This window comes from Monomorium pharaonis, chromosome 9 (assembly GCF_013373865.1).
Source record: "Monomorium pharaonis isolate MP-MQ-018 chromosome 9, ASM1337386v2, whole genome shotgun sequence".
Lineage (NCBI taxonomy): Eukaryota > Metazoa > Arthropoda > Insecta > Hymenoptera > Formicidae > Monomorium > Monomorium pharaonis.
The window spans coordinates 13,612,410-13,633,642 of NC_050475.1; the positions used below are offsets into that span (position 1 = coordinate 13,612,410).

At 34.7% G+C, this 21,233-nt stretch overlaps 1 protein-coding gene across 3 annotated transcripts in view; it reads right to left on the reverse strand.

Annotated features, from left to right (window-relative positions):
* Positions 1-21,233, reverse strand: part of LOC105838187 (voltage-dependent calcium channel subunit alpha-2/delta-4) — a 187,842-nt gene that overhangs the window by 50,192 nt on the left and 116,417 nt on the right. For all 3 annotated transcript variants that reach the window (XM_036292266.1, XM_036292265.1, XM_036292264.1), the window contains one exon: positions 19,954-20,090. In XM_036292266.1, coding sequence (XP_036148159.1) covers positions 19,954-20,090 — 137 coding nt within the window. The remainder of the gene's footprint in view (positions 1-19,953; positions 20,091-21,233) is intronic.

The following is a 21,233-nucleotide window of genomic DNA, read 5'->3' on the forward strand; positions in this document are numbered from 1 at the left end:
TATTGATTCCACTATTTTGAATTTTGGAAAATTGATCCCAGATTTGTAATCACCTGTTCCAAAAATCTATAATAACACTAATCAACGTAATTCGATAAATTCATTAAAAATGTATGCTTCCAAATATTAAACCATTAAATTAGCTCGCCATATTGCTCCGAAATTTTGTATTCTTGTTTATAGATTTTTTGAACAGATTTTCACTTTATATCGGTGATCCAAAAATCTTAAAACATTTATTCTTGCTACAATAAAAACATTTTTGACTCTTCATCTGCCATACTGAAAACACTATTTTGTTTTTCTCATTATAAATTTTATGAATTACGTCCAAATTTGTTATTAACGACCTCTCATATAACTCGTAAATATCAATATAGATAAAATAACATTAGCGTCCAACATATTTATGACAAAATGTGCAAAAGTTATATATTTTTATAAACATATTTTGTTCTACAAATTAAAAACTATAGTTATTGTCAGCTTGTTATCTTTCAATACGAAAATTAGTATTAATATACACTAATAATAGTTAACACTGATCGTTAATATCGATCTGATTTTGTAAATCAAATTCTGATTACATACATACTCTACAAGAGAGGAATAGTCGACACAGATTGGAGGATTTCCTTACGGTTTACGTATTACGTGTTAAGTAGATTTGTGTGTGAATACATATACATATGCATATTGAGGGAATTGTGCTGAAAATGGCGGAACCAATCAGAGTAAGGAACACTATCCGCTCCACTCTCTTTTGAGTCCCTCTAGGTCCCTTCCGCGTTATCCGCGACACCTCGGATGGCGATATTGCAGGCATTTTTTTATTACTTTTTTTTCACGACTTCTAGTCGCCTTAAAGTGTCTTTAAATATCAATCAATTCTTTGCACTATTTACTAATACTTCTTTCAAGAAAGATATATTATTCTACTCTAGTTTTCACATCACGTATCTTTCGTTTTGTAAATTCAACCTTATATCCAATCACTGTCTAAAAAAGTTTGTACAAATAGATGCTTCAATCCTTTTATGAAGATGGTGTACCACATCATAAAGGTATAAATCCTAGAAAAATATCAAAAACATTTTTATAAGACAGACCTGATTTTCTAAAAAATGCTATGATATGTTATGATTGTAGATTAAAACGTTCACTAAATCAATCAAGTATGTCTTTAGATGATTCCAGTCATAGTATTGATACTAGGGAATGTAATAAAATCTCATCTGAGAAGGATGTTGATAATTCAAATTCTTCCTTGAATAATAAAGACGAATTTTGATCGTCCCGGTTATTGAAGTTGGAAGAACTTCTACAAGGGTTAAAAGATAAATTTCCAAGCTTGGAAAGTAATGACCCAACGAAGCTAAAAATTCTTACTATTGCACCAGAATCTTGGAGCATTAAAAAAATTTTTAAGGAGTTTGGTTCATCATTATACTTAGCGACACAAAAGCTAAAGAATTAAGATTATCTTTTAAGGTTTCGGCTGAAATAACTTCAAGAGCTGGTAAAACGTTACCAAATTTTACCATTGCAAAAATAAATGACTTTTATAATGACGATTTGATTAGTAGAATTATGCCGGGGGTAAAGGATACCCCCGGCGTAATCGTGTCGGTGAAAGTTGATGGCGAGCGTGTTAAGGTACAAAAACGTTTTTTGTTAACGGATCTTAAAGAATTACATATATTATTTAACACTAGAACCGCCGCAGCGGTCATTTTGACCGCTCCTTGAAAATCGACGGTTTCGCGTTTTTTATGAGTGAAATACTTGCACAGTGTTTCATATATTAGTATCTTTATTTAATGCAACTAAAACATTTTTAATATTATTTAAAAGAAAGAGAAAAATAGAACGCTTAAAAACTAAACTTGTTTCAACAATGTGAATGAATAAAATGTTTGAGTAAAGTAACAAATGTCTAAGAAATTTGCAAGACTTTGGTTTTTCTCGTACATTTTTCAACAAAAATTTAATAAATCCGCAATGGAAAACAATATATACGATAAAAATAAAAACTAAACAAATAAGAAACAACAAAAATAGTGCAACGTATAAAATAAAAATTGCTGTGTAAAGTTCTTTTAGACATGTTGTAAGTCGATTACAACCATATTTATCATAATTGCGACACGCATCTTTCGAAAGACGTTGCAAGAAGCACCTCTTTCGAAAGACGCACAAGAATCCGCCGCGCTCACGGAAGTGCCGAGTAACTTCCATGAGATTACAACAGCGCGTTCGGAAGCAGTTTGTATCGCCCTAGAAATAGGCCTTACGCTGCAAAATCAAACCGCAAGGCTACCGCGTTCCGATGTCGAAACGCGGAAGCTACCGACGCCCGGTCACGGGCCCCCGAAATTGCGCCAGATACCATAATATATAAACGTGACCACGCCGTGACCGAGCGGAGAGTATCATAACAACGACCGAGCATCGTCGTATACCGTAAACCTTATTGCGAGTGTTACGTGACATCAACACAGTTGATTGTAAGCGCAAGAGAAAGAAATAGAGACAACGAACAAGCAAGTAAGAAGCGTCTTCTTTTCTCTCATACACCGAGCCGAACTTTCACCCTTTGGGTCCTAACCCTTCAGGCAGGACGAATCCCAACTACCGACGGGAAAGAATTCCCAAAACGAGCAAACGCTCACAACAGACACAAAAAAGCAATGAGCAATTACTGTTTATCAGCACATTTTGTGCAGGTAAGTTTTAAAGCTCTAGTATGTTTGCCGCAAACAGGCATGCGACAGTCTTTGTAATGACAAAAAAATATTCTCATGTGCGATGTAAGTGAAGAAAAATTGTTTACTGATTGTCCTTATGCAAAACTAACAAAATTAACAACGGAATCTAGAGAGCGGTGTCATTTTGACTGCTCGGCGGTTCTAGGTAGAAGTAATATTTTTGGCTAAACAAAAGGTCGGAGAAAAACAATTTCTTTTTTTGCAGAAAGTCCTCAGTAAATCATGAAAAGTCAGAAAATATTAGATCACAAATCGCAAAAATGACAAAGTTGTGGTAGGTGGAAATGTCGACAGCGATCAAAATGACCGCTCCGGCGGTTCTAGTGTTAAAGAATCACACTCCGATAAACCAGTTGACTTTAGTACTTTCGTAAAGCTCCGACCGAAACACTGCATACTGGCTGGAGCAAGTGAGACACACTCGGTCTGTGTATGCACGATTTATCAGAATTGCAAATTAATGTTGGGTGCAATTAATATTGCTACATTGACAAAAGATTTCCACAATCCAATTTGTAATTATCACTCCTTATCTTACCTCGATAAATGTAACAATTATCCAGATATTACGGAATTCTCTGAAATATTATTTCAAATTTTAAGAAATACATTTATTGATCAGGTTCAGTATAGCACATGGACAGGAACAGATAGATCAACAATGCAAACAGTCACTGTTAACGTAACTGATTTTGTTGAAGAATTTAGTCATAAATTACAAATTCTTAAACCCCACTCATTTATTGCAAAGCAACAATCACAATTTATTTCACAAAAGAAAATTGATTTACGTAATGGAGAAGTACTCGTAATGTTTGATTTCTCAGAAAATTATTCATATATTGTACAAGATGCTCCTCAAGCTTTTCATTTTAACAATCAAGAGTATACTATGTTTCCCGCTATATATTATAATAAAGAAAAATCTGAACTAAAACATCAAAGTTGTATTTTTTTTGTCAGATAGTGTAAGGCATGATACTGCTGCTACTTACACGATACAAAAGCAATTAATGTCAGAAATCAAGAAAACTGTTAAAAATGTTAAAAAATAATATGTATTACGGATGGTGCTAAGCAACATTTTAAAAACAGACTTCAAATGACTAATCTTCTTAATCATAATAAAGATGTCGATGTTGATGCAGAGTGGTATTTTTTTGCACACGGTAAAAGTGGTTATGACAGTATCGGAGCTATATTTAAACGAGAGGCATACAGAGCAAGTCTTTTAACTAAGCCTTCTCGGGCTATTTTAACACCACAAGCTCTCTTCAGTTGGACAAAAAATCACTTTAAAAATATTAAAATTTTCTATTTCAGCAAAGTTGATCACAACAAATCAACAAGACACCTAAATAAGAGGTTTCAATCAGCGTTACTTGTACCCTAAATTTTAAAGAATCACTCTTTCACCATTCTAGCATCAAAAAATTTATTGATTAAACGATATTCTAATGCTACACATGGAAATTTTTTCTAAAGCATATAGAGTAATTTTTTCCTTCGCTGACCAATCAGTCTGCCTCTCTTGCTATCACTGGCTGGACAATCTGTCTCTCTTGACTTCACTGCTGGAAAGACCATCTGTCTTGCCTTCACTTATTCAATAACCAAATGGAGAAACAATTTATATTTTGTCGACCAGTATAACCAGAAATATCCTTATGTTAATGAATAAAATAATTTTTTATTGGTTTATGGACTAATTTGGATAAAAAGGCATATATGCCGTATTTCGTAGACTAGATTTGATAGAATAAAATCAAATCTAACGATATACTTGGATTCTGCAGCTCACAATACCTAGGAATACTTAAGAAATCGCAGGCACCAAAATGTGTAATTGGAAAGATTTATGAACATCGAATTTTTGGCATTTTTTCGAATATACAGCTGGCGTATTGGGTTTCGTCGTACTAAATACGACGTCCCAATTGTTAATTTATGATCAACATCTCAAAATGTATCATGCCTTATATATACAGGGTGTCCCAAATCTGGTGTGCAATATTTCATGGAAAGATAGACGGGATCGAGATGAACATAAAAATCCAATATAGTCTTGGTTAGGTCTATCAATAATCAAGATATAAATTTTTTAATTTATGCGAATGAGAGCGCGCCTTGCGCGCCGAAGGAAGGGCTCGAGCCGCTCGAGCCATAGCACGGCCTACTGTCTCAAGCATTGGCTGCCGGCGGCGGCGGGGGGAAGAAGGAGAAGCGTGGCGTCGTCGCCGTTCCCACGTCTCGCCGCACCGCGCCTAAGCTCGCGTCGATGGCTGCTACGCATACTCGCGATTACATGACAAGATTATAAATTATTAATAAAAATATGACAAATTTAAATCGTAATAAACTTCTGTAAATAAGAAAGTCAAAAGAGAGAAAGCGATGGAAACGTATGAATCCTGCAAATAATATAATATTTGCCGCATCAAATTCTCTTATCGTTTTTTATGGAATATTCAATTAACGAAGATTTATCACGATTGATTCTTTATACATTCTCCTTTCGTAACCATCTTATTAGAAAATTACAAAATGCACGAAATACTATCCCTAATATACACTCTTTGTAAAATAACACGATAGAAAAATATTCACGTTTGATCTAAGGACTTCAGGATAAATTATTCGATGCGACTTCTACGGTAATTATAGGTAATCAGAGATCAATGTTATGTCAAGTATCGTTAGTATGGTTAACTACAAAGGATTTTCTCTTGTATATGATAGAGAACTTCGAGTTTCTTCTATCGTTAATACATTCTAAGTCACTGAAAATCTGTCGTAATTAATAATGCAATTAAAGGTAGAAGAAACTGTAAGTTTTCTATGGTTATAAAAGAAAATCCTTCGTTGTATTAACAATACATGATATTAAACATTAATTTTTAAGCATAATTATCGTAGCATCGCGCCTAAGCTATCGTGAAATCGTTACATCAAGAGGGAATATTTTTCTGTGTTATTACAAAGAGTGTAACATACTATGAATAAGTATTTCGCGCATTTTAGTATGACACCTCTCTCTCTCTCTCCCTCTCTCTCTCTCTCTCTCTCTCTCTCTCTCTCTCTCTCTTTCTCCCTCTTTCTTCCTCTTTCCCTCTCAAGCACTACGTAGTACACAAATACAATAAATATTACCACGTTTAACAACATTAGTACTATTCTACTTTCATTATGTGTGTAAATTGAATAAAATTTTAACAATTATCATTTCTTTATATTTTTAGTATTACACACGATCGAAAAAAAAATTATCAAAAATTATCACTAAAACTGCGATAAATAATCAGCACGATACTTTCTTTCTGAGTGTCGTATCGTGTTTAATGTTAAAAATGTTAAAAAATAGTAATCTTGTTAAAAAAATTTTATATGACATTTAATGAAACTCTAATAATATTGATTGGAACTGTTGTTGAAAATGACATTTATCGTGTTTCTGTAAATACTTTAGAGGGAAAGATATTCTGCTAACTTCGCGAAATACATCTTTTTATCTTTGTCTTTTTAATATAAAAATTGTAGCAACGTTCTGCTTTATTTAATTACACATAATGAAAGTAGAATAGTACAAACTAATGTTGTTAAACGTGGTAATATTTATTGTATTTGTGTACTACGTAGTGCTTGAGAGGGAAAGAGGAAGAAAGAGGGAGAAAGAGAGAGAGAGAGAGAGAGAGAGAGAGAGAGAGAGAGAGAGGGAGAGAGAGAGAGAGGTGTCATACTAAAATGCGCGAAATACTTATCCATAGTATGTTACACTCTTTGTAATAACACTGAAAAATATTCCCTCTTGATGTAACGATTTCATGATAGCTTAGGCGCGATGCTACGATAATTATGCTTAAAAATTAATGTTTAATATCATGTATTGTTAATACAACGAAGGATTTTCTTTTATAACCATAGAAAACTTACAGTTTCTTCTACCTTTAATTGCATTATTAATTACGACAGATTTTCAGTGACTTATAATGTATTAACGATAGAAGAAACTCGAAGTTCTCTATCATATACAAGAGAAAATCCTTTGTAGTTAACCATACTAACGATACTTGACATAACATTGATCTCTGATTACCTATAATTACCGTAAAAGTCGCATCGAATAATTTATCCTGAAGTCCTTAGATCAAACGTGAATATTTTTCTATCGTGTTATTTTAGGAGTGTATATTAGGGATAGTATTTCGTGCATTTTGTAATTTTCTAATAAGATGGTTACGAAAAGAGAATGTATAAAGAATCAATCGTGATAAATCTTCGTTAATTGAATATTCCATAAAAAACGATAAGAGAATTTGATGCGGCAAATATTATATTATTTGCAGGATTCATACGTTTCCATCGCTTTCTCTCTTTTGACTTTCTTATTTACAGAAGTTTATTACGATTTAAATTTGTCATATTTTTATTAATAATTTATAATCTTGTCATGTAATCGCGAGTATGCGTAGCAGCCATCGACGCGAGCTTAGGCGCGGTGCGGCGAGACGTGGGAACGGCGACGACGCCACGCTTCTCCTTCTTCCCCCCGCCGCCGCCGGCAGCCAATGCTTGAGACAGTAGGCCGTGCTATGGCTCGAGCGGCTCGAGCCCTTCCTTCGGCGCGCAAGGCGCGCTCTCATTCGCATAAATTAAAAAATTTATATCTTGATTATTGATAGACCTAACCAAGACTATATTGGATTTTTATGTTCATCTCGATCCCGTCTATCTTTCCATGAAGTATTGCACACCAGATTTGGGACACCCTGTATATATACAGGATTTCTCAAAACATACTGGTCAACACTCATAAAAAGGTAGAAAGGATTGAGATGAACATAAAAGTCCAATATTGTCTTGGGTTAGGCCTTGGATTAGGTCCACGAATAATCGAAATATTAATTTTTCAAATTATGCGAATGAGAGCACGCCGAGAGAAAAGCTCGATTCGCTCGAGCCACGACACGGAAGAAAAAATCTATCGTGAATATGATAAACTTTTACTAACTTACTATTCATAATTACGATAGAAATTAATTAAATTATTTGCAGATTCCATACCTTAATATCTCGATTATTGGTAGACCTAACTTAAGACAATATTGGATCCCTTCCACCTTTTTACGAGCGTTATCTCATATGTTTTGGGACACCCTATGTATACACATATATACATGTGTGTGTGTGTGTGTGTGTGTGTGTGTGTGTGTGTGTGTGTGTGTGTGTGTGTGTGTGTGTGTGTGTGTGTGTGTGTGTGTGTGTGTGTGTGTGTGTGTGCGTACAAATATTAATATACAGGGTGTTAATAAACCTTCGCATAATATTTATACCATCGTGTTGCCCACGAAAATCGAAGACGAAAAACTCTCCAAATTTTTTCGATTCCATGCGTACAGTTCTTATAATTATTGTCGGAAAATAGTGAAATATTGCCAATGTATGCACGGCTATAACGGAAACACGAGCACGGTGGGAAACAAGACGATTGTCGTCGCTCGCCGCGAGGCGAGGAGAGCGCAAATAAAATTCATTGCTATTCGTTGTTCGTAGCGATAAGCGATGAAGACTAACGATGGTCGACGATAGCTCATAACTAAAATTTATCACATAAATTTTTAAACTGTACTACATAAATTGCGAAGCTAAAAATATTAAAAGTTGATTGAAAACATTAAGAGAATCATTTCATAGTATTTTCATTGATATACTTGAATTTTAAATCAATGAAAGAGAATAATTTGTTGAAAATCCACTACAGCTTATACTCTTTTGTAATTTTGCAAGCTTATCAGAACTGTATCAGTAATAAACGGACACAGCTGGCTGAGTGAAACGGACACAGTAACAAACAGACATAGACCAAACAGACACAGTAACAAACGGATACAGTGCGAAACGGACACAGTCGCAAACCCATGTAGTGCAGAGAATGCTTTTTGCACACACACACACACACACACACACACACACACACACACACACACACACACACACACACACACACACACACACACACACACACACACACACACACACACACACACACACACACACACACACACGCGAAGGTGCAAGGGGGACTTTACCCCTTCTCCCGCACCCATCCCATCGGTAGAGGTGCCCTGAAAAGTCGCAACCTATCTGATAAGTCCGTTTGTTACTGTGTCCGTTTGGTTTGTATGCATTTGGTATGTGCGCATTTGGTCTGTGCACATTTGGTCTGTGTCTGTTTCGCACTGTGTCTGTTCATTACTGTGTCCGTTTGGTCTGTGTCCGTTTGTTACTGTATCCGTTTCACTCAGCCTGCTGTGTCTGTTTATTACTGTGCGCGTCTGTGACGTTACCCGCGGATGTACTACAAAAGGTAAATAAAAGGTGCTTCTAAAAGAAAAAGCCTTTTTACACGGAAGCTTGCACGGAAAAAATATTCAATAATTACGTAATAGTGAAATTACTGCAAGAGATATTAATACTTTTAACAAAACAAGTCACATCTGTGAGTTGCATTTTCAGAAAGATGACATTATCAAAGGAAATGTCTTTCATATTGCAGACAGTACAACTATTACGGTGCAACGTAAGGTACCGAAGTTGAAAGAAAATGCTGTTTCATCGAGACTATTCCGATTGCGCACATAAGCGACTGGACACAGTAGTATTTCCCAAATAGACAGTCTTGATTGGACATGGATCCGATTGCACACCGACCCGATTGCACACGGACCCGATTGTGCACCGGCTCAATTGCACACGGCCCCGATTGCACACGGATCCGATTGCACATCGACCTGTTTGCACACGGACTCGATTGCGCACCGACCCGTTTGCACACAAACCCGATTGCACACAATACAATTCCGCATTGCAGATAGTACATAGGTTAGCGACTTGGACGGTGTGGATGCGGGAGGAGGGGCGAAGCCCCCTTGCACCGCCCTCGCGCGCGCGCGCGCGTGTGTGTGTGTGTGTGTGTCAAAGCCTTTTCTGCACCACACGGACGACTATAAAATATGTATAAGAAAAGTCCGTGTGCAAACGGGTCGTGTGCAATCGAGCCGGTGCACAATCGGGTCCGTGTGCAATCGAGTCGGTGTGCAATCGGGTCCATGCCTATTTTTTCACCAGTGATTATGTATCGTAATGTATTGAGTCCTATTACCCAGATAGCCAAGCGTGATTAAGCATTTTGAAGAAACTAATGCACAAAACGTGTTGTTAGATATTTGCTGTATATTTGCTGACATCGAAGTAGAACACGTTACGAATACAGCAATATGTCTGCTTATATATGCAAACAGTTGGCGAAATTTTCCGAGCAAACGGTTCGCAATACTTGTATATGATGTTGTCTACAATATGACAGCAACATGACGGCAATGAATGATTCAATCGAATGAATGATTATATCTTGAGCATCATGATGCAAATTTGACAGCAACAACACATATATATAATAATTTTCATTTGTTATTGCATATATGCCTTCAAATTATAAAGTTTTTTAATTGTAGCTTATTGTTTACAAATTGCTGACAATATGAACTTGTCACACGTTTACGACAACTTTTCAATAAAAAGACGTCTATATTTTTGAAATTTAAATATAATTAATATATAGATATTAATTTTTATAATTATACATACTCCAAATATATATTATCCCAGGTAAACCAGGTAGACTATGATATATATATATATATATATATAAATTTAATTATAACTTTATTAATCATATTACACATAAACATAGTTTCAAAATAAAAGATAAACATGAATAAAATTAGCAACATATTATTCATTATTATATAAAAGAAAATACTTTATCGATGATTTATTGTAGAAATAAAATGTAAAATAAAATAATTTTTTATACATATCCCAGGTAGTAAGATTTGTGCATGTAATATTTTGTAAATATTTGTAAATATTTCATAAATATTTTTATAATATTTATGATAAATCTTTATGATCTGTTAAATTTAAGACCACAAAAATATTTATAAAATATTTGGATAAATATTTATAAAATATTTAAATAAATATTTGGATAAATATTTATAAAATATTTAAATAAATATTATAAATATTTTGTAAATATTTTATAAATATTGTGTGCTGTCTGGGATATAATTTAGCTTTATCAAAAGAACAGAACAAACATATTTTTATAAGTTATTCTGCATGTTATTTCGCATATGTAAAAAGCAGTAAAAAAACTGTAAATTTATTTAACTATACGTTTCATGTTTCTGACATCTATTGAAATTATCTATAACAAATATGTATTCATGAGCATCAAGTGTTCATGGATCATTGCTAGGTTGCGTACGATCTTCGAAGTCAAGCAGTGTCGACGGCGGTTCAGAGTTGGATGGGTGACCGCAGAAGTTTTATTAGGCAATGCCAGATGTGAGTATATTGTCAGCATATGAGCATTCATTATTTGACATATGTTGCCGTCATGTTGCTATTAACATGCTGTTGGTTGCGGATGGCATACCGATGATAACAAGTTGCCGTCAATTTGCTGTCAATACGCTATTAATCACGGATGGCAAATTGACAACACGAGTTGTCGTCAAGTTGCTGTCACAAATCACTTTTTTGCGAGTAGCAAATTGATGCTGACATATTGCAATCAATATGCCGTTGGTAGAATTAGAATTCACGTGAGTTCAGTTTGACAGACATAATGCTGACGCACCTTGTTCTAAGTTTGTCAAAATTAGTTGCTTCAACGATTGTTGGTGATTTGACAGCAAACTCGCTGCATTTGGCTATCTGGGTAATAAGGCGAAACATACAGAAGTATTGAAACTTTAACAAAATAATTTGCATCTGTAAGTTACAGTTTTCAGTATGATGACGTTATCTCTTCCTCTTTCTCTTTCTCTCTCGTTACAAATGGCGATCATGGCTATGAATCCATTCCTTTTAGCGGATTCCCTACCAATTAGGATCTAAAAACAGTGTCGCTTTTGCTATCCGCACGCTATAAAGATCGTACTCCTTACTCTTACTCCGTGGTGATGTGACAATTCGAGGTTTGTTGTGACGTGTTGACGTGCACAAAGTTTGTGCTTTTAGTTTTATGCATAATTTGCATATTACATCGTGGATTACATCGTGGAGGGAAATGTCTGTGGACGGCTGTGTTTAATTTGAAGATTAGTATAACACTGCGTTTTATAATCAGATAAGTTACACAAAAATTTCATTTTTTGTATGGAATAAGTATTCTGAGATAAGAGTAATACTGCGCGCTATTTAGCTTTTCATTTTTTAGTTTTTGAGAATAAGCTACAACGATAATTGTATAAATAACTATCTGTACAAATTTGACAACTGTTAGAATTCAATCGCAGTAACGGTTACTCTCACAATACAAAGTAAGCGCAGTAAGAGAACCAATCACGCGGAAAAGAGGCTTTATTACATGCCTTTTTTATTAAGTTGGGATTAAGATAGGATTAAAAGAAAGAGAAGAAGAAACACTTTATTGGAAATTAAAGTAAAAGAAGAATAGATAAAAAAAGAGTGGACAATAAGGAGAGAGGTATAACTTCAAAACTCAGAATTTATAGAATGTCTAAAAGAATATATGAACCTTGAAAGTAAGCCCGTGTATGCTGCTGTCGATAAGTAATTCACCGAGGTTCATCCATTTTTAAATTTAGCAAACCATTATATAGAAAATTGACAGTGCAATTCATATCAAAAAGGATTATCTGAAGGTGTGCTTTCTAGTTCTTCAAGTCACTATCTTATGGCAGGCCAGTTGAGAGAATAGTTACAAATGTTATAATTTTATTCTAAAAAATATTAGTGTGTGGCTCTTAAATTAAGATATTGTACAATCTTTTTTTTAGATTATTGAAATAGGTAAAAAGTGTAAAATCTTGTCTGAAACAATTACAACAAAGTTACAGATTATAAAGTCACCCAGCTGGATTGCGGATGACATGGTCACAGGCTATAATATCGGAGATATGTTTATATGGATTTCAAGGATTATTTGTACCTCTTATTAGTCTATTTAGTAATTGCTATGGATTCTATGCGAGTCGGATATGAATAAGGCACAGAAATATATCGATAAGCTTCTTAGTTAAATCAAAAACAAAAAAGTAAGTATTTCAATACTTTGTTGTTCCAAAACAATTTATTCTAATTAATACAATTTTCTTCATATATTTACATAGATCACATTTAAAATTTTTATTTATGTTTTTGATTCTCTAACTTATTTTATTGTAAATTGTAAATTAATAAGGCATACATGAGACAAAAGACTACAAAATGACTACGAGTCAACTTCTCAAATATGGAACGACACGTCATATCTTACTTTTCATTCTTTTTGCACTAATATTTGCATTAATAGCATTATATTTAATTATATTTATTGCTATTTTACAGTTAAATTTGTAATTAAATTGTAATTGTACATTTATAATTATATTTATTGTTCTTTTACAGTTATTGATAATAAATCTATTCTGCCCACGTTTTAATTAATGCTCTTGGAACATATAATCATGTATTGGTTTGTAATGGGAAACAAAAGCGTGGCTCTCATGGAAATTTCTGAAGCTTGTTAACTTTACAGGTTACTTAAAGGCCATAGGTCACATTTACAATTTCTGTAAGAGCCACGCTTTTGTTTCCCATTACAAGCCGGCACATGATTATAATGTTCCAAGAGCATTCAGTGAAACATGAGCAAAATAGGTTTATTATCAGTAACTGTAAAAGGATAATAAACATAATTATAAAAGTACAATTACGATTCAACTATAAATAAAAAATTTTGTACGTGATTTTTGTAAATGTATGAAGAGAATTGTATTATATATTGTTTTGGGAACAACAAAGTATTTAAATACCTACTTTTTAGTTTTTTGATCTGATTAAAAGCTGCATCGGTAAATTTATGTGTCTTATCCGTATATCCGACTTGCATAGAATGCATGACAGTTACTAAATACACACAGAAAATACACAGAAAAATTCTACAGCCAAGAAAAGTAATTACTTATTTTATTTTATTTTGTTCAAGTAATAGTTTTCTTCAATCAAGAATATTTTTTTTAATATTAATTTTCAGGTATGTTTATTACAAGTATTAGAAAATTACAAGTATCAGAAAATCAAAATTTTTTACTTAAAATAAAAATTTATTCTTGTTTCAAAAATATTATAAAACTTGATTGAAGAAGAATTACATAGGAATCTGGATAGTAATATTTGTTTAAAGTGAATATTCTTGTTTGAAGTATTACACTTACTAAAATTTTGAATATGTTTTAAGTAAATGTGATACTTGTAACAAATTTAGAATAGATTTGCAGATGTAGAAAGAAACCAATTACTTAGAACAAGTAATATTTACTTGGAAGTAGTAATTATTTTTCTGTGTGTAGACTAAAACGTACAGATGATCTTTGGGCATCCATATAAATATATTACTCATATTGCGGTCTATGAACACGTCATCGGCAAGCCAGCTGAGTGGCATTATAGTGTATACTTTGTTGTAATTGTTTCAGACAAGATTTCATGCTTTTTACCTAATTCAATACATTGCAAAAGACTAAATTGTTCACTTAATTCTATCATTTTTTAAAAACTATGTTATATTTAGTACCTTCCAGTAGTCGGCTATACTGTTAATTCCAGCTTTTAGGTCAATTATATTATATAATATTTAGGAGAAAGAATTATTTACACAAAGAAAGAGAGAGAGGGAGAAAGAAATAAAATACACCCGCATGCATATATGTACATACACACATGTTCATATGCATATATGCACATACGTATATGTATAGGCATTACTATACAATGTTATTCTCCTCCCTCCCTCCCCCCCTCTCTCTAAAGTTAATAATAATACTTTCTAGCACAATAATTATAATTTACTTACATGTGTAAATAACTTACTTTATGTCACTTTTCTTACCTTTTCTTATTATTTTTTAACTACTTCTAATTTTCTCTCTCTCTCTCTCTCTCTCTCTCTCTCTCTCTCTCTCCCTCTCTCTTTTTTCTTACTCATTCACTCATTTTTCTTTTTCTACTCTTCTACTTTAGGTTCAAACATAGAGTTTTTTTTTTCTTTCTTTTAATATGACAACTAAAAATAAACCATAACACAAAGTATTAAATTATCTCAGAATACTTATTTCCATAAAAAAATGAAAATGTTATGTAATGTACTGATTGTATAATGCATAGTGTTATACTAATCTTCAAATTAGCCACATCTGTATTTTCCTTCACGATGTAATCGATGATGTAATAGACATATTTTGAAAATGAATTAAAATATAATCAGAAAAGAAACCAAAACCAATATAACTTTGTTTTGGGAATGAAAGATGGCGTGGTTAAGAATGGAAGTGATACAGAGAGCTCCGGAGTGAGAGGTGGTGTGCTGTGGAAAAAACTGAAAGAGGAAAGTAAGAAGTGGAGATTCGGGAAGAGGAGGTCGGAAGATGATTGGGTAATTAGATGGAAGAGAAGGGAAATCGGAAGAGGGAAGAAATGAGAGAGGAAAGGTCAGAGAGTTTTTGGAGCTGAGAGAGAAAAGTATGGAGGAAGAAGCAGTGGACGGGAAGAAGAGGTCAGAGAGAGGGCGCCAGGAGGAAAAGTCAATCGGATAGAGTGGCGACGAGGAGAGAGGCAGGAAGGGAAGGCAGATGGCGGGAGTAGAGCAGCGGTATGAAAGCCATCTAGAGAAGAGAGGAGGGTGGCAGCAGTAAAATGGTGGGATGAGTGGCAGGATACACAAGAAAATGGACCAAGGTTAGCAGGAGTGTGAGGCACGTTGGTAGCATGTTTGGGAACGCTGAGTTCTAGAAACACGTGGTCCTTTGTAGCTATATGATGCGAGGCGTTATGTCAGTAAAGTTAGTAAGTGGGAAAAGAGCGATTGTAGAAGACGTGGATATAGAGAGGAAGTGTAATAGGAAAAGGACCGTGGAGATCATATTGAGAAGTGTAGCGGTGAGAGGAGGAAAAGAAAATGTGGCGATGGAAGAAGTGGGAAGAAAGATGAGGAAATTGAGGGTGGAGATGAGGAGAGGGCTGAAGGAGGTGAGAGAAAGGTTAAGATGCTTGGAAGAGAGGCTGGAGTTAAAGGAGGAGTACACGAGAAGACAAAGGTAGAAGAAGCGGGAATAAAAGGGAACAGCGGGTGGAGAACGAGGAAAGGAGAGTGATGAAGAAGAAAAGGAACGGACAGGAAAACCGAGGAGGAGGTGGTGAGAGAGAAGTTGTGCAGCCGGGTGGAAACAAGGGAGAGGAGAACAGAGGGGATGGCGAGGGCAAAAGAAGAGGAGAACAGAGAGGTGATGGAGAGAGAAGGAGGGAAGGCGGAAGTGAAGGAGACTGGTGGCAGGAAATGAGGGAAGGAGAGGAGGAGGAGAAGCAAGAAGAGGCGAGGCGCGAGAGGAACAGAGGCACCCAAGAAGGAAGGAGAGAAAAGGGAAGACAGACAGGAGGAGACGGCGAGAAGAGAAGAGGGAACACGTGAAAAGCGGAGGAGGAGGATGAAGATGGAATAAGGGATAATGGGGGAATAGGGGGGAGGGGACTGGAAACATGGAGGAGGGTGGAGAGGGAGATGGAGAAGAGGATGAAAGAGAGGGCGGAGAGGGAGGGTTGGGAAAGGATGAGAGGGGCGGAAAGGGAGAGAAAAATAAGGGAGATGAGAAGGAGAAACATAATATGGATGGGGGTGGAAGGGGAAGGGGTAATAGAACAAAGAACGATAATAGAAGAAATCTTGAAAAGGGAGTTAGGAAGGGAAGTAGAGTTGGGGATGGTAATGGAAAGAGTAGAGGAAGGAGGAGGAATAGTGATAACGGAGGTTCTGCAGAAGGAAGACAAGAATTGGTTACTAGAAAGGAAAGCGGACATCAAGAAGCGTTGGGAAAGGTGGTTGAACGAGGACCTTACTATGGAGGAGAGGAAAATTAGGTGAAGGATGTTGGAGAGGGCAAGGGAGGAGAGAAGTAAAAAGAAGAAAGTATATGTGGGTAATAGAAGTATGTGGGTAGACGGGGTTGAGTGGGTTTGGAATAAGGGGAAAGAGAAGTGGGAGATAGATGAAAGAGAGGAAAAGGGAGGAAGGAGATAAGGTGGGGGGGGGGGAAGAATGGAGAGGAGGATCGAAGGAGGAGACTAATGCTTTTGATTAGTTTTCTTAGGAGGAGAAGCAGGAAGGAAGAAGAGAAGGCGAAAAAGCGTGAAGGTAATGGAGACTGAAAGGCGAAGAGAGCTGAGAGAGACAAGAGAGAAAGGAGAGGAGGAGAGGCCCACTGAGATGAAGACGGAATAAAGGAAACGGAGGAGGAGAGGTAGAAGGAGGATGGCAGAGATGAATGGAAGAGAAAGAGTCAGGAAAGAGGGCCCAAGGAGGAGAAAGTGGTAGCGGGGGGAGGCCCTTACGGAAAAAACACTCTAATTTTGAGAGTTTACACTCAAAATTGAGTGTTAATACTCGATTTTGGGAGTTTACTCCCAAATTTAGGTGTATACGCTCAAATCTTAAGTATTTACACTAAAGATTGAGTGTTTATACTTGAACATTTGTGTGTACACCCAATGATTGAGTGTTTATATTAAAGTTTGGATTTAAATACTGAATATTTAAAAGTAATGTGGCTATGACTGCTGACAGTTGACAGCCGCACATGTTCCGAATTTCACTCTGTCTGAAATTGACTTCAGGCAGATTGAGGAAATCTTCCTGCCGACAGACGTCGCATTATGAATTAACTCGTAATTAAGACGACTAATCAGATAATATATAAAAAGGGACAAATCGACGTCTCTTCGCTCATCGAGCAAATGTAGTACTGGTTCCAACTAGAGCGAAGATCTCCATGACCGAGCAATATTCCGAATACCTACCTTGGAGGTTGATTCCAATTGATCTACCGGAGCCGAAATTCTACATCAACGCTTTAACCCAGACAACTCATCAAGAGGCTTCAACTAAAACCGAACCCCTGGAACTACAAGCGGAAGAAGCGACATCTCGGAAGAAACTGAAAAAGGCTTATCTTCCAGAAATCTCGACAGAAGAGGAAGAAGAAGGAAGAAAGAGATACGGGCCGATCCTGGTCACATTAATAATACAAGCCTCACATCTCCTATAGGGAGAAGAAAATTTAAATACATTTTTCTCGCGCCGAAAGACGCACTTAAGCAATAAAAATTAATTTCAGAAAATAAATAAATATAAAAAACGAAGTCGACTTTGTCTAATTTCTGGTGAGGAGATCCTCCTATTCCCAACATTTGGATATAACACACAATAAATGAGTGTATACTTCCAACATAAAGTGTGAACACTTCAAACGTTGGGGATGTACACTCCACATCTATCGGTTGAAGGTACACTTGAATGTGCACTCTCAAACATTGGATTAGAAAATATTAAATAAAAACAAAAGCAAAAAAAGCAAGTTCAACCGAGATTAAAATTAATCTGCATTGGTAGAAATGGACATAAAACGAATATCTAAAATAAACATTTAACTAGAGTGTTCAGCTGGCTTTGAGTACTAATTTGAGTATTACTTTCAACTTGGACGTTTGCCATCTAATTGAGTGTTAATTTCAGTGTTATTCTTAAATTTAGGATTAACATTGAAATGAACACTCAATAAGATGGCAAACATTCAAGTTGAGAGTAATAACACTCTAATTAAAAGTAAATTAAAGAGCGAACAATCAAGTTGAGTATTTACACTGAATTGAGTGTTTATTCCTTGTCCCAAATTATACTCAACTTGAATATTTTTTTAATTGTTATTTTTAGTGTTTTTTCCGTAAGGGGATAAGGGCGTGCGAGGGGGGTGGGGGGAAATAGCATGTAAAGGTCACAAATGGTCAGGTCGGTTCGAGAGTAGAGGGGTGATAAAAGTGTAAGCGGTTCGGGAACGCTCCGTAATATTTCAAAAGCGCCTTGTAACCCCTATATTGGGACACAATAAAGTTATTATAACTTTGTTTTGTCATTTTAATTCAATCTCAGTTTCAATCTATAATTTGATATGATATGGATTTCAAATTTGTCTTAAGAATTTTCATATATATTATAAAAAGGAATGAGATACCTGTCACTACAAAATGAGTGAAATCACAACAAAATTATCTTTAAAAAAACGGTATAAAAAAGCGCCAAGTATACGCGTGCAAGAAACGCCCTCAAAAACCTATTCTTGTACAAAATAATTTTAATTTGGTACTACAAATGTATGAAATTTTAATAAAATTATCTTTTCCCAAAAAGAACAAAAAATATATATTTTTTCTCTACAAAAGTAATGATATGAAGAAAATGCGCCAACTATGACAATGGATTTATACGAACTAAAACATCTACTTTTACAAATATTTTTTGTACAAATATTACAAATAAATATTTTATTACAAATAAAAATTTCACTACAAAAATTTGGCGCTGCTAAACCGAAAAATTTACTAGCTTCCTTTCTTTTTTTTTGTGCGTGCATTTGAATGTATGTGTGCGCACGTATGTGTGTATGTTTAATATATAACTTCGTTTAAAAGAAAGCGATTTTTAATATCTCAATCTCTTATACATGCGTACATTCTCTCTCTCTCTCTCTCTCTCTCTCTCTCTCTCTCTCTCTCTCTCTCTCTCTCTCTCTCTCTCTCTCTCTCTTTCTCTCTCTCTCTCTCTTTCACGTGCATATATGTAATGTTATATGTATATAACGCCATTACGATTTTGATTGCAGAAAATTGTAATTTTAAATCATTATTATTTTAGTATATAAGATAAATTGAAAAAAGTGATTTTGTATTAAAGCAAATTATTCGGTTTAGCGGTACCAAGTTTTTGTAGTAAAATATTTATTTGTAATATTCGTACAAATAAATATTTGTAAAAGTAGATGTTCTAGTTCGTATGTTTTTAGTTTACGAGATACATCGAGAAAAGGCAAAAACCTTCAACTTTTAAAGGGTGGTTTCAACTTTTTAAACCGTTTATAAGCCCAAACAAAAAATTTCTAAATTCATGTATTTATCCTCTCTACATTTATGCCAAGTTTCATTAAAATCAGAATTTTGGAGTTCGCGAGATTCCTTTGTGAGTAATGACTTTCCTCAGCAGTAAAATTTATATATTTTTATGTGTACTTACTGTCGAAGTGATATTCACAAAGTGAGTCGCCAAAGATTGATGTTGAAATTGCAGACCCACCACTGCCGCTGGTGCCTTGTGACCCTTTCCGATGAATACAGCATGCGTGGCGGTGACTATTGGATCGACCGTGTCAGCTAATAATTCAATAATTGTAGAAATATTTAATTATAATTATAGCATCGATTAAAGACATTTTTTATACATCGTTTTTATACATATTTATTTAATAATCCATATATTGCATATGATTTACGTGGATAAAAATTCCCAGTAAACACAGTAATATAGCAGCAGTGTAACAGCAATGTAACCGAATATAACAGGTTACGTTACTCTGAAATTACACGTAACTTACATGTAAGTTACAATTTCCGACTCAGCAATATAATAATGTTATAATTACATGTTATCTAACCGTTACACAACAGTTACAAAGAAAAATAAAATAAAAAAAAAATTTCATTTTTTTGAAATTATTTTTATCAACAGCACATACTACATTTAGAATAAATTTTTATTAATTAATTAAATTTAAATTATGTTATTTTTTATTTTATTCTTACTTGCCGCTGCTAGGTTTGAACCCGGGACCTTAGGATTACGAACTTTGTACTCTACCTGCTACGCCAATTTGACTCATCGATATGGGTACTTGTTATTGTCTACATATACCTATATGTCAACTGACGCGACTATATTATTTTTTATAAAAGCAATTAAATTTTGCAAAACATTAAAAATAAATAGCATTAATTTATTTACTTATTAATTTCATTGTTAAATTTATCTTTTTCCATAACCTTAATAATTTGATGGAAATTGCGATCTATTTAGCACTAATCTTTGAAGCGTTCAAATGATTAGATGGTTAACTATACAGTTCATAATTCTAAAAAAAATTGAATAGTATACATTTATTATTCTGTTTTTGTTCAGCACATGATGAATTTAGATTTTGTGCATTTTTTGTGCGCAGTAATTGTAGACAAACCGTTATTTTGTCTTGAAACATTATCTTTATAATAATTTTTTTTATTATTAAATAGATCTGTCATTCAGGATGTTATAATGTCTGATTTCTGAGTCAACTACGACGTATCGTAGTTGACTCAGAAATCAGACATTATAACATCCTGAATGACATTCCGTAATAACATTGATACGAACGTGGTATGTTACGATTATACAATTTTTGTTGAATAACTGTAACGCCAAAACGATGTATAACAGCTAGATCACTTGCGTATAACAAATATTACGTAACAGGTTATTTCCAT